This window comes from Podarcis raffonei, chromosome 17 (assembly GCF_027172205.1).
Source record: "Podarcis raffonei isolate rPodRaf1 chromosome 17, rPodRaf1.pri, whole genome shotgun sequence".
NCBI lineage: Eukaryota > Metazoa > Chordata > Lepidosauria > Squamata > Lacertidae > Podarcis > Podarcis raffonei.
Window position 1 is genome coordinate 6250566 of NC_070618.1, and position 12473 is coordinate 6263038.

At 46.9% G+C, this 12473-nt stretch overlaps 1 protein-coding gene across 3 annotated transcripts in view; it reads right to left on the reverse strand.

Annotated features, from left to right (window-relative positions):
* Window positions 1-2205: 2205 nt before the first annotated feature.
* Window positions 2206-12473, reverse strand: part of FRMPD1 (FERM and PDZ domain containing 1) — an 85380-nt gene continuing 75112 nt past the window's right edge. For all 3 annotated transcript variants that reach the window (XM_053370532.1, XM_053370531.1, XM_053370533.1), the window contains 4 exons: window positions 11801-11983; window positions 10139-10286; window positions 7193-7978; window positions 2206-4823 (listed from right to left, as the gene is read on the reverse strand). In XM_053370532.1, the coding sequence (XP_053226507.1) occupies window positions 2491-4823; window positions 7193-7978; window positions 10139-10286; window positions 11801-11983 (3450 nt within the window). In that variant the 3' untranslated portion in view covers window positions 2206-2490. The remainder of the gene's footprint in view (window positions 4824-7192; window positions 7979-10138; window positions 10287-11800; window positions 11984-12473) is intronic.

Sequence of the window (12473 nt, forward strand, 5' to 3'; positions counted from 1 at the left end):
ACAGTGGTTGTTTAAAAGTTAGGGGTAGCCAACGTGCTGCCCTTCAGATATTCTGTAACACAACGCCCATCATTCCTGACCATCGGCCATGCCGGGATGTCTTATTCCAAAGCACCCAGAGGCAATCTCACTCACGGATTATCCTGCTTGGGGGGAACCCCAGTACCCTCCTATCACCCGCAATCCATCACGTGGGTACCAAATTCAAGCTCTTGTGGCTATCGCCAAAGTACCCTACAATTTTGAGACCCTAAATGTAGTTTTTGGATTGGGTGTGTGTGTGTGTTTATTTGCTTTTAAAATAAACTGTTTCTGGTGAGGGCTGACCGATTGGAACTCAGATGAAGAAAGCTCTATGACAAAACTAACTGGTTTATTGTGGCAGGAACTTTGAGAAGACAACAGCTCAATCCAAACGAGATGCATGAAGTAGACAAGAGTACATACACAGGAGGCCTGACAGATGAAAAGGCAGCAGGGGGGGGCGTCCCTCTATAAGTGCAGCTAAGAGTTTGTGGAAAGGTAACAAGCAGTGGACAGATTTTGCTTCTCAGGTAAACTACCTGTATGTCACTTTTAGAATACTGGCTGCTAATGGAATCCATTTTCCAAGGAAGTTCCAAGGACACTCGGGTTGCAAACATGATCTATGTGGGATGCACGTTCACAACCCGCTGCGTTCGCAACCCGTGTCTGTGCATGCACAGGTTGTGATTCGGTGCTTCTGCGCATGCGCAAAGCGTGATTTAGTGCTTCTGCACATGCATGACTGCCGAAATCCAGAAGTAACCCGTTCCGGTACTTCTGGGTTTTGGCAGTCCGCAACCCAAAAAAATGCAACCTGAAGCGGCTGTAACCAGAGGTATGACTGTACTGAAATCCAGTGAGGAGGCACGTCCAGCATGACAGCTCCTCCCGGTGGCACTGAAGCAAGTGGCTATAAGCAAAGGAAAGCATCTCACAACGTGCACTGTCAACTTTCTGGATCACTTCCCGTCAGCCATGTCCACTGACAGGCCACTGCTGGGGAGTCAGGGGTGGCTAACCTGGACTACAACTCCCATCATCCCTACCCACTGACCATGCTGGCTGGGGTTGATGGGCGTGTGTGATGTCATGTGTGTCTCGTGAGGCTGGTGCAGCCTTCTGCTAGGACATGTTGGTCTAGCGCAGGGATGTCCAACAGGTTGGTCGCAATCTACTGGTAGATCCCTGGGAGGTTTTGGTAGATCGCGGTCGATCGCTGGGTCCCTTTCCTTAGCATTGGTAAAAGAGAATCCGCCCCCGCCCCACCCTCCATTATTGCACGATCTGCAGAACGGAAGACGGAGTTTACTCAGTGAGGCTGTTTGTTTCCCCAGCGATCTGTTGATGAGTGGGTGATCCCCTTTCTCCCTTGAGCTTAGGCGTGAATCCTCAAAAATCAGGGCTTTCCTTCTGCCTAAAAAAAAGCTCAACAACTTTGACCCGAACCCCCCAAAAGGGGGTAGAGTTTTTAATTCTTTGAGTAGATCACAGTCTCTTGTGAGTTGGCCACCCCTGGTCTAGCGGAAGGCTGCACTGACCTTCGCAGTATCGGGAGCTCCTGCGCAGTTCAGTACGACCTCACGCCTGCACAGTGGTCCCCACGGCATTTCCAAACACTGCGCACACTGCTGCAGCCTCCTGTTGGGCCATGCAGCACCGGGAGGTGCCCCGGGTACCAGTGCGCTTGGTGTGAGGTCGCACCAAACTGCACAGCATCTCCCAACACCGCCACACCTGTGGGAAGGCCCAATGGGGCCTGCAACAGGCTGTGGAATATTGAACTTTGGGGGGGGGCAGCTGCCCAAGATGGCACCCCTGGGCGTTAGAGTCCAATAGGTACAATGAGGCGCTCTGTCCCCGACACTGGAGCCACTTGGATTAGATAATTATCTGCTCTGCGTGTTGTTTTGTTTGTAAACCCATCCCAGTCTGCATTGCTTAAGCATGAGGAGCCCTGATTTTCACCCAAGCGCACTGAATCGTCTGATGCGCTTCCCTCAACCTTGGCTGATATCTGTGCAGGTTGGCACACCCAAACTATAACTTTAGAATGTTCTCAGTACTTCAGTCCGGGTGACAGACAGCACTCTCTCTCAGCTATTATGGGTTAGCGGCAAATTGACACTGGAGACTGCATGCATATAACTGCAGTTGTTTACAACCTGAGTCACGCGAATCTCTTGTGTTCTTTACCTGTGGCACACTGGGGGGGAGGGGAAGCAAGTTGGACATGCACCAAAATACTATTCTGCATGAAGGCTGAGCAATCCTGCCAAGTTAACTCATTTAAGCCATGAGCACTGATATCTGTTACGAGAGGGGGACTGTTCAATTGCTTGCTTCAGTCCAGCTGTTACATATCAGCTTGTAATTTTACTGGGAGGAGGGCTTTTAAGGGCAGACACTTGGCTAGGTCGTTCCCCGTTGAAAGTCGGACAGCCACCTGTGCAAAATCCTCCCATCTCATACACAAGACGAGGCCCTGAATCGTTGCATGAGGCAGAAGAGGGCTGCACTGAGGGCAGTGTACTGGCACACGAGGAGTCTTATGCTCAACTGGGGATAGCCCCTCTCCCAGGCTTGCTCTGCCGCTTGGACAAACTGGCGATAGCTGTACGCAACATCTCTCAGGTTGACCGCGAGGTCTTTGTGCCTCTTGCTGCAAAGGCCACAGTTTGTGAACTGAAAGCACACTTCGGTCAGCTGGAGAAGGTTCTGGAAGGTCTCCCGAATGGTGTTTTGCGTCTCTGAGGAAGGCCCATGTGCTTTGATAACTTTCTGGCAACTGGACATCAGCCTTTGTGATTCTGTGTGCAAGGTGTTCTTGTTTTCTGAAAAATGGGCCAAACATTTATCCCGAGGGTGCTTTATTCTGCTTCCCCCAAACTGCCGCAAAATTCCCTGTAGGTCTATAATATTATCTAGCAACTGGTGGAAGTCAAAAGGTGAGGCACGCGTTCTATCCTTTAAACAGCTCAGCACTTGAATATGAGAGTCTGGAAGCAAGGCGTGATTTCTACAGTCTTTGGGGTTACCATTCACGTAGTTATGCTCTAGAATAAATCTCGTGGAGTTAATATCTAAAGACGGAGAACTTCTTGTCGGTGGTGGGGTTGTTAACGGCTCCTCAGAAGGACCACGTGCAACTGGACTGGCGAATTCTAATTCTGCCTCGTCTAGCCCATGGAAACAACTTGCATAAGTCAACCGGCAACTGCACCTGTCTGTTTTATGTTTTGGCGAGAATGACCCTGCGGTGTTCACTGCAGGTGGAGACTCTGTGGTCTTAGAGCTCCCTGGTCCTTTAGCATCATCTCTTGAGTTACCAGAACACAAAAAAGACAACTCTGAAATACCGCTTTCCTCACTGAGCCTCGTAGACTTACACAGATTGTCATGCGAAAAGCCATCCACTCCGTCTGAAATGCCAGCTTTTCTCTGCTCCACACTCTTCTCTGTAGGGACAACTTGGGGACTGGGCAGTTTATTTTTACAATCCACATGGGAGGCATCATTTGTGAGCGTTGTCTCCTCTGGCTTCTGGTCACCAGCAAGTTCTGAAGACCTATCCAGAGGAGGAGCCATGGTTGACGACGACCATTGACTTGGGACATCATCTTTTAAAGAGACCTGATCTGCAACCAGGTCACTTTGGCCAACAATTCTCTGGTGCTTGTCATTTACCTTCTGCTGTGTTTCTCTTTGACCTCCCACTGAACTAAAACCAAGCTGAGAGTGGTGTGTCTTGATCCCTGAAGCACCATCACACTTGGAAAGGAGCTCATTTGCTTTGGAGAACCCCAGCCGTTTGGCATCTTCAGATGTTGCTACAGAGCCTTCACTCAGCGTTTTGCTGGTGTCTTCTTGGAGCAATAAGTTTCCGGGAGGTGCCTGGCTTGAGCCACGTGAGGCCAGGTCACCTTTGATTCTTTTGCAGGGACCTAGCACAAGCTGCTCGTATTTCTCCACCTTCTCAGCAGGAAGGAGATCCTGTTCCGAGGTTGGCACGCGAGGCGACACTTTCCCTTGGTAGCTGTTCAGAGACCCGGAGGGTTTGGTAGTGGTGTGTATTATCTCCTCAATCAATACATAGCTGACTCCTCCTGCTTCACGTGAGACTTTTGCTGTCCCTGCTGCATTGCCAGATATTTTCTTTCCTCCAGACACACAATGGTCCTGAACTCTGCTAGCTGTTTCTGGAAGACCTTCTGGTTTTTCTTTGTAAGTGGTGTCAAGGTCGTGAAAGGAGATTTCTGACACAGCTAAACTACTGTCTTGCTTCACTGTGGAGAAAGAGCTACGGGCAAAGTCTGAACTCTCTATCCCTTCCTGAGCACCCTGAAGACGAATGGCCAAGACAGGACACACAACTGAATCGGTTAATGACTTGGTTTCTAGTGAATCGGGCTCCATCTCCATTAAGACAGGTGTATTTTTGGCTATCTGAGCTATTTGTTCAACCTCAAGGAGAGCAGAATCTCTCTCAGGGTCCCTCAAGGAGGCCACAAGGGGTGAGGAGGAAAGACCTGAAGACCCAGGTCCTCCTTCACCGGACAACTGATCAATGTTTTCCAGGGACTGAGTTGGAGCTTGAGGGAAAGTGACTTGGGAGGTGTAATTCGTCTCCAGGAAAGACCTCCTCTTTCTCAGGCTGCTGTTGCCACACCTTGGCTCCTTTTCTGGCCTGTGTTTTGTCCTGCTTTGCCTTGACAGAACATTTTCACCCGAGCTACAGCTGGAAGACACTTTCAGGGTGCTGCAGTCTTGTACCTTTGGCAGGGCCGGGCCTGCAGAACCTAAAAATAAGGAAGAGACTATCAGTGTGAAGAAAGAAATGTTATTTAAAAAAAAAAATTATGAGGATAAATGATCTGTTCGCTTAAAACCAGTGGCTATTGATACCTCAATGTTTGCACTACCAGTTTTTAAGGCTTTGTAAACTGCTTAGATGTCTACTTTGGCATTAAGCAATATACAGTGGTACCTCGGGTTACAGACACTTAGGTTACAGGTGCTTCAGGTTACAGACTCCACTAAACCCAGAAATAGTACCTCGGGTTAAGAACTTTGCTTCAGGATAAGAACAGAAATTGTGCTCTGGCGGCACAGCGGCAGGCCCCATTAGCTAAAGTGGTACCTCAGGTTAAGAACAGTTTCAGGTTAAGAACAGACCTGCAGAACGAATTAAGTTCTTAACCCGAGGTACCACTGTACATGCATGCATACATAAATACTTGCCTGAAACACTTTACAAATGTGAAAGCACAACATTTATGTTAAGAATTATTATTTGCAACCCACTACTATCCTTGAAGGGACGCGTGTGGCGCTGTGGGTTAAACCACAGAGCCTAGGACCTGCCGATCAGAAGGTTGGCAGTTCGAATCCCCGCGACGGGATGAGCTCCCGTTGCTCGGTCCCTGCTCCTGCCAACCTAGCAGTTGGAAAGCATGTCAAAGTGCAAGTAGCTAAATAGGTACTGCTCCTGCGGGAAGGTAAATGGCGTTTCCATGTGCTGCTCTGGTTCACCAGAAGCGGCTTAGTCATGCTGGCCACATGGCCCGGAAGCTGTACGCCGGCTCCCTCGGCCAATAAAGCGAGATGAGCGCCGCAACCCCAGAGTCGGCCACGACTGGACCTAATGGTCAGGGGTCCCTTTACCTTTACCTTACTATCCTTGCTGGGCTCTAGTCCTCAGACTGAAAGTCAAAACAAAAGAATATTTGAATTGGGCTGAAAGTCCACCCCTCCCCCATATCCCTGTCTCTGTGGCACCTCGCTTAAAGCCGTTCTTGTGTTATCTTCACAATCAGTACATTCACAGAATATTCTCTCCAGGGAGCTAGGCCAGGCACCATTGATATCTATTTTCAGGAGCTTGCCACAGCATTTTTCGTTACCCAGGTTTTCGGTTGTTAATTTGTGGCCTCTTTCCGCAGGTGAGATGCATTAGGCCTGTATTTTTAATATATGGATGCGTTTTGGGGTTTTTATTCTGTTTCTTCATCATCATCATCATCACCACCACCACCAAACTCTTATTGAGGTTTCCCCCTCAACATAATAACAGAAACCCAAAACTGTATACTTTACAAGGTTGTTACTGTACTTTACCAGATCTTAACCTATTACAGTATTTGTAAGAATGGATTCCAAATATCATTGACTTTCTCCATGGCAAGTCTGCATTTATATGCAAGTTGTTCATATGTTGCGAGTTTGTATAAGTCTTCAATCCAATCGTAGAAAGGAGCCGCATTTTTATTTTTCCAATTCATCAGGATCAAGATTTCCCCTCTTCCCCCTTTATTTTCTCTTCTACACGGGTTCTGTTTCTCTTTCTCTTTCTTTCATTTACGTTTCACAATGTTGAGTGCATATATAATTATGCACTTTTTGAACTTTCAATAAAGGGTGTTAAAAATAAAATAAAATAAATAACAGGAACGAAATACCACTGTGCCTTCCTCCCTTTCTTCCGTTTCCCTGTGTCCTCTTCACATTTAGTGCAAGGCACTGTGTATTAAAGACTTTACAGTCATACCTCGGGTTACAGACGCTTCGGGTTGCACGATTTCGGGTTGCCCACTGCAACTTCCGGGTTTTGGTGCTTGCGCATTTGCAGAAGTGCTAAATTGCACTTTGCGCATGCTCAGAAGCGTTGAATTGCGACCCGCGCGTGCGCAGGCGCGGTGCTGCGGGTTGCGAACATGCTTCCTGCACGGATCCCGTTCGCAACCCGAGCGTCCACTGTATTCTCTTTTGCTTTTATCCTGCTTTTAATCTTCGTACCATTTTGCAAGGTTACCGTATTTTCCGCTCTATAAGACGCACCAGACCACAAGACGCACCTAGTTTTTGGAGGAGGAAAACAAGAAAACAAATATTCTGAATCTCAGAAGCCAGAACAGCAAGAGGGATCGCTGTGCAGTGAAAGCAGCAATCCCTCTTGCTGTTCTGGCTTCTGGGATAGCTGCGCAGCCTGCATTCACTCCATAAGACACACACACATTTCCCCTTACTTTTTAGGAGGGAAAAAGTGAGTCTTATAGAGCAAAAAATACGGCACTTTTTTGTAAAAGTAAAGCGACAGTTCAGTGCAATCTGTCAATCAGTCCATCAACTGATCATGACCCCCACCCCCGGGGAATCCCTTTGGCCTCACCTGCTTGTGCCTCTGCCTGTGTCACCCTTTCGGCTGCGTCGTAGAATTCCTCGTCTGAGCTGGCATCTCCGAAGCCGGGGGGAGGAGACAAGATGAAGCCCCGCATGCCACCTCCGCAGAGCGCCTCGTCTCCCTCGGGGCCGTTCAAAGAGCCACCCTCTGGGCTGTCGCTCTGGGCAGTCTTCTCTCCACTGCTGGCCGGGGAAATGTTGGCACAAAGGCTGTAGTACTCCATGATGTTGCTCTCCGACAGCTTGGACTCCAGAGCAGAAGCAGCCAGCTCACTTTCCCTTCGGGATTCTCCGTCCGGCTGCACAAGCGGCTGGGGTGGCAGGAGGAAGGAGAACACAGACTCCTGGGTCACTCGGTTTCCCTCTTCTCTGTCTGTACCCAAGAAGGCCTTGCCGTTGCCCATCAGTTCCTGAAGGGTGGGGGCATACAGGTGGAAAAACTCTGGCTTGCTCGAGGAGCACGTTTCCAAATCGTCCTCTTCGAGAGCGTCCAGAGAGTCACTCGAACCGCTGGTCTTCAGCCCTCGACTCTCCGTGTTGGCCGAGTCAGAGGCTTCTGACAAGCTGTCATTTGTGTTGTCGTACCCATTGCAAAAGCTCGTCCCTTCGCCCTCCAGATCCTTCCTTTCTTGCTGCAACGACTCCTGCTCTCCTTTGTCCTCAGGCAGGGGGCTGACGCAGTTGTGCCGGGGCGACTGTGTGTCTGAAAAACGGTCCAAGGAGGAATCCGGCTCAGACGACTCTTCGGAATCACTGCAGGTCCTTGACTCATACCCTGCCGAGCAAGAGATGGAAATACAGTGGTACCTCGGGTTACAAACGCTTCAGGTTACATATGCTTCAGGTTACAGACTCTGCTAACCCAGAAATAGTGCTTCAGGTTAAGAACTTTGCTTCAGGATGAGAACAGAAATCATGCTCTGGCGACGCAGCGGCAGCAGGAGGCTCCATTAGCTAAAGTGGTGCTTCAGGTTAAGAACAGTTTCAGGTTAAGTACGGACCTCCGGAACGAATTAAGTACTTAACCTGAGGCACCACTGTAAGGGCTTGTCGGAAAAGGGTCAAAGCATCGCAAGAGGTGTTAAAATTTTGGGAGGTTGGATAGTTACAATGGAATGGTCTCGGTGGTGGGCTGCACATTTATATTCTTAGTTATTTATGATTACAGTGGTACCTTGGTTCTCAAACGCCAAAAACCCAGAAGTAAGTGTTCCGGTTTTCAAACGTTTTGCAGAAGCCAAACATCCGATGCAGCTGTCGGCTATTGTTTCCGGGGCGCCTACACCAATCAGAAACTGTGCCTTGGTTTTCGAACATTTCGGAAGTCAAACGGACTCCGGAATGGATTAAGTTTGGCGTTTTTGTTTTTGCTATTTATTTTGTGTTTTTGTTTTTGAGGCTTTTTTGGTTAATTTGTTTTTGTGACTGTGTGGAACCCAGTTCAGCTACTGATTGATTGTGTGACTGCAGAAATTGATAAAAGCCCCCCATCCAAACAATGACTATCATCAGTGCAGGTAAGAAAAAAAAAATAATTTTGATCATCTACAATACTGTCTTATTTATTTTATTGCACATTATTGCTTTCATATTATGGATCAATGTTCTCGTTAGATAGTAAAATTAATGTTAAATTGCTGTTTTAGGGATTGTTTTTAAAAGTCTGGAACGGATTAATCCATTTTGCATTGCTTTCTATGGAAAAATGTGCTGTGGTTCTGGAACTCTTTGGTTTTGGAATGGACTTCCGGAATGGATTTATACCACTGTATTCCTTTGTCAAAATAAAAAAAAGAATCTATAAAATGTATTTTTTTTTTAAAAAAAGGAAATATGGCTTGTGTGGAGTTGTTCAGGTCTGCATTACTGCTTAGAGCAGTGGTTCTCAAGAATTTTTTTCCTCTGGGCTACATATTTAGAATAAAAACCTACTTGTGCCACACTGGTTCTTTAATTGATAAGAAATACATTGGAAATTGAACAGAAGAAACTCCTAGCAGTGCTTGATTTATAACACAGAACACAAATACTGTATTGGCTTGAATATAATCAGCATCTTTAAAATTGGAGGGGGGGAAAGAAAAAAAGAAAAAATACCCGAATATAAGCCACTCCATTCTTCGCTGCTCCTGGCTGCATACTAGTGGCCTTCCCCCTTCCTCGCGCTCTCCCTTCCCAGCCTTGGGGGAGAGGACAGGACTACGCATGAGGTGCATAGCTGTCAACTTACAGATTTGAAAATAAGGGACCAGCAATCTCGAAAATAAGGGCTCAGCAGCCAAAATAAGGGATTTTTCAGACACAGGTATGTTCGACTTCTGAGCACCTCTGAGCCAAAGGCAGAAAGCCCAGCCAGCAGCCAAAGGAAGCCTCAAGCGGTGGTTCCCACAATGCAGCAACCCGGCAAAGGGGATGCAGCAAGGAAAACCACCGTCACCTCTCCGCTGGGAAGCGCTGAGCAAAGGCGAGTCCCCAGGCAAGGCGGCCGATTTGATCGGCACAAGGCATGCAAGCTCCACCCCCCCAGTCGTTCTTAGACTCCTTATTGGGTAAGCAATGCAGCCAAGCAACACAGTTGGAGCCTCCCTCCTCCCTGGCCGGCAGGGAGGGAGGGAGAGGAGCTGCTTCCTTTGAAACCCGGGAAATTTAAGGGACATCATCAATAAGGGACAGCAGTGGGACACAGCGCTGGGATAAGGGACCTTCCCGCCAAATAAGGGACAGTTGACAGCTATGATGGGGTGGGTGCTGCTTTGCCCTGCTCCTGGCTGCAAACCGTGAGGTCGTGAATATAAGTTGCACTTCAACTTTTCATGGTCAGAATTTGGGGAGAAAGTGAGGCTTATATTCAAGCCAATACGGTACTTCATAATATGTTCACGGGACTGTAAGAGTCTTCCTAACTGTTTGGTCACTGCTCTCAGGTTGTTTTTACCTTCCTCGGCAGAGATACGATGCACAGGAGGCCTTTTCTCCCCCCAGACGAATATGGAACTGCTCGAATCGACAAACAGCCTGCAGTAGCCATGGATGAGACAAGCCAGGTCTTTGGCGTTGTTCGTTTCCAGCAGCAGAGTCAGCAGCTTGAAGGAGGGGAAGAAAAAGCAGGCTGAAGACATCTGCACAAACCCTCACTCACACCAAGAAACCTTCTTTGTCTGTGCCACCTTTTTTTAAATAATATTTTTTATTAATTTTAACATATAAATTATAAAATGTACCACAAAACTTATCACTTATACAATCTTTTTAGACTTCCATCAGCCCTTCTGATGATCCACCGTTTTAACCACTTGTTATGCATTTCTTAACTTTATATTGCCTTTACATCTCTTAACAAATCATCCTCCCCCTTCTCCATTTTTATAATACTTCTAGTAATACTCCTCACAAAACTTATTGCAACCCTACAAACAACGTCTGTTCTTCACAATTACTTTTCAAATAGTCCGTAAATTTACTCCAGTCTTCCGTGAATTTCTGGTCTCGCTGGTTTCGAATCCTTCCTGTTAGTTTATCTAATTCTGCATAGTCCATTAACTTCATCCTCCATTCTTCAATCGTCAGTAAGCCTGTGCAACCTTTTCCACGCATGAAATGCTCGTGTACATGTTACGACTCCATGCATGGTGAGTGTGTCCACACACGTTGTCTATGTACACTCACACGTGTGGTCCAAGGAGGAAGAAATGCAACGGGCATTTATTATGGTTTGCAAAACTAAAGGAGAAGGTGCCCTGGAACTGGTTCCAGCTTCTGGTTTGTTCATACTGTGAACAAAATATGCCCTGAAAGCACATTTGAAACACATTTCTGGCCCCACTGGAGTTTGTTGAGGGTTGCTGGGAATTGTTAACTCTGCGAAGGCGAAACTACAGAGCCCAGAATTCTTTGAGGGAAAGAATGTGCTTCAAACATGGTTTTACAAAAGTTGGGTTCCTTCCCCTCTCTCTGTCAAGCGGTGGCAAGAGTCCAGGACTGTGTTCCACTGGAAGACTGAGACACAACAGAGACCATTGTAGCTTTAAGAAATACAGTCTATTCACCTATTTACACCTTCAGTCTGCATTGGGTGGGGGGTCCATTTCCTATTTCTTAGTAAAGCACAGAATGGTGGATTTTGAAACATGACATAAAATAGATCTCCCTTCCACCCGTAGTCCAAAGAATTGTTAAAGTTATGGCTCAGGACCGCAATACCTCAAGGACCACCTCTTTCCATATGAACCTACCCAGACCCTGATATCATCTTCTGAGGCCCTCCTTCGTGTGCCTCCTCCTTGAGAGGTCTGGAGGGAGGCAACACAAGGAGGGCCTTCTCTGCAGTGGCTCCTCATCTGTGGAATGCTCTCCACAGGGGAGTTCGCCTGGCGCCTTCATTATACACCTTTAAGCGCCAGGCAAAAACGTTCCTCTTCAACCAGACTTTTGTCGGACATCCGATGGCCTTTTAAAATGTGTTGTGGAAATGTGTTTGTTTTTATTATGTATTTTCTGTTTTTTTATATTGTGATTCTGTGTTGTAAACTGCCCTGAGATCTGTGGGTATACAAATTTAATAAATAGAAATAAGTAAGTAAGTCAAAGTCATAGTTACCTTGATATCTTGGAGGTAGATTTTCACCATGCTCACTTTGTCGGATTCTTCAGTCAGCTCCAGTCTGCTGATGTTCGCAAATTCTGCTAGCATGGTGACAATGTTCAGTTTGTTATTAACCACTTGGCTGATTCCATATTTGGCTCCCACCAGGAGGGCCACACACGATTCTCTGTCCTGCAACTACATGGGGGGAAAGTTTGCTTACACTCCAGCGGACAACTTCTTACCAATGGTAAGATCCCATGCATCCATGTTCATGGGCAATGAGGACTTGCATGTGGGAATGAGCCCCCATGCATCAAAGACCACAGACAAAACTTTCCACCACCGCCCTCAATATTTTACAAAGAAGAATGTCAACACACTCAGTTGCAAATCAAGGAATGGAAATGGGTGACTCAGTCTCTACACTGATTGAGAAACAGTGGACTCATTCCCAGAGAAGAATGCTTAATAAAGATGATGGACTACGCCGAAATGGCAAAAATGACCGGGAAGATCAGAAACCAATAAGATAATAAATTGAATAAAGAATGGGGAATTTTAAAAAAGTTACTTAGAAGAACACTGTAAACAATTAAAAACATTGGCAGGATTTTGACAACACTTGTAACAAGAACTCTGGTAAGAATTGAGCTTTAAGGAAATATGGAGAACATTACACGATGTA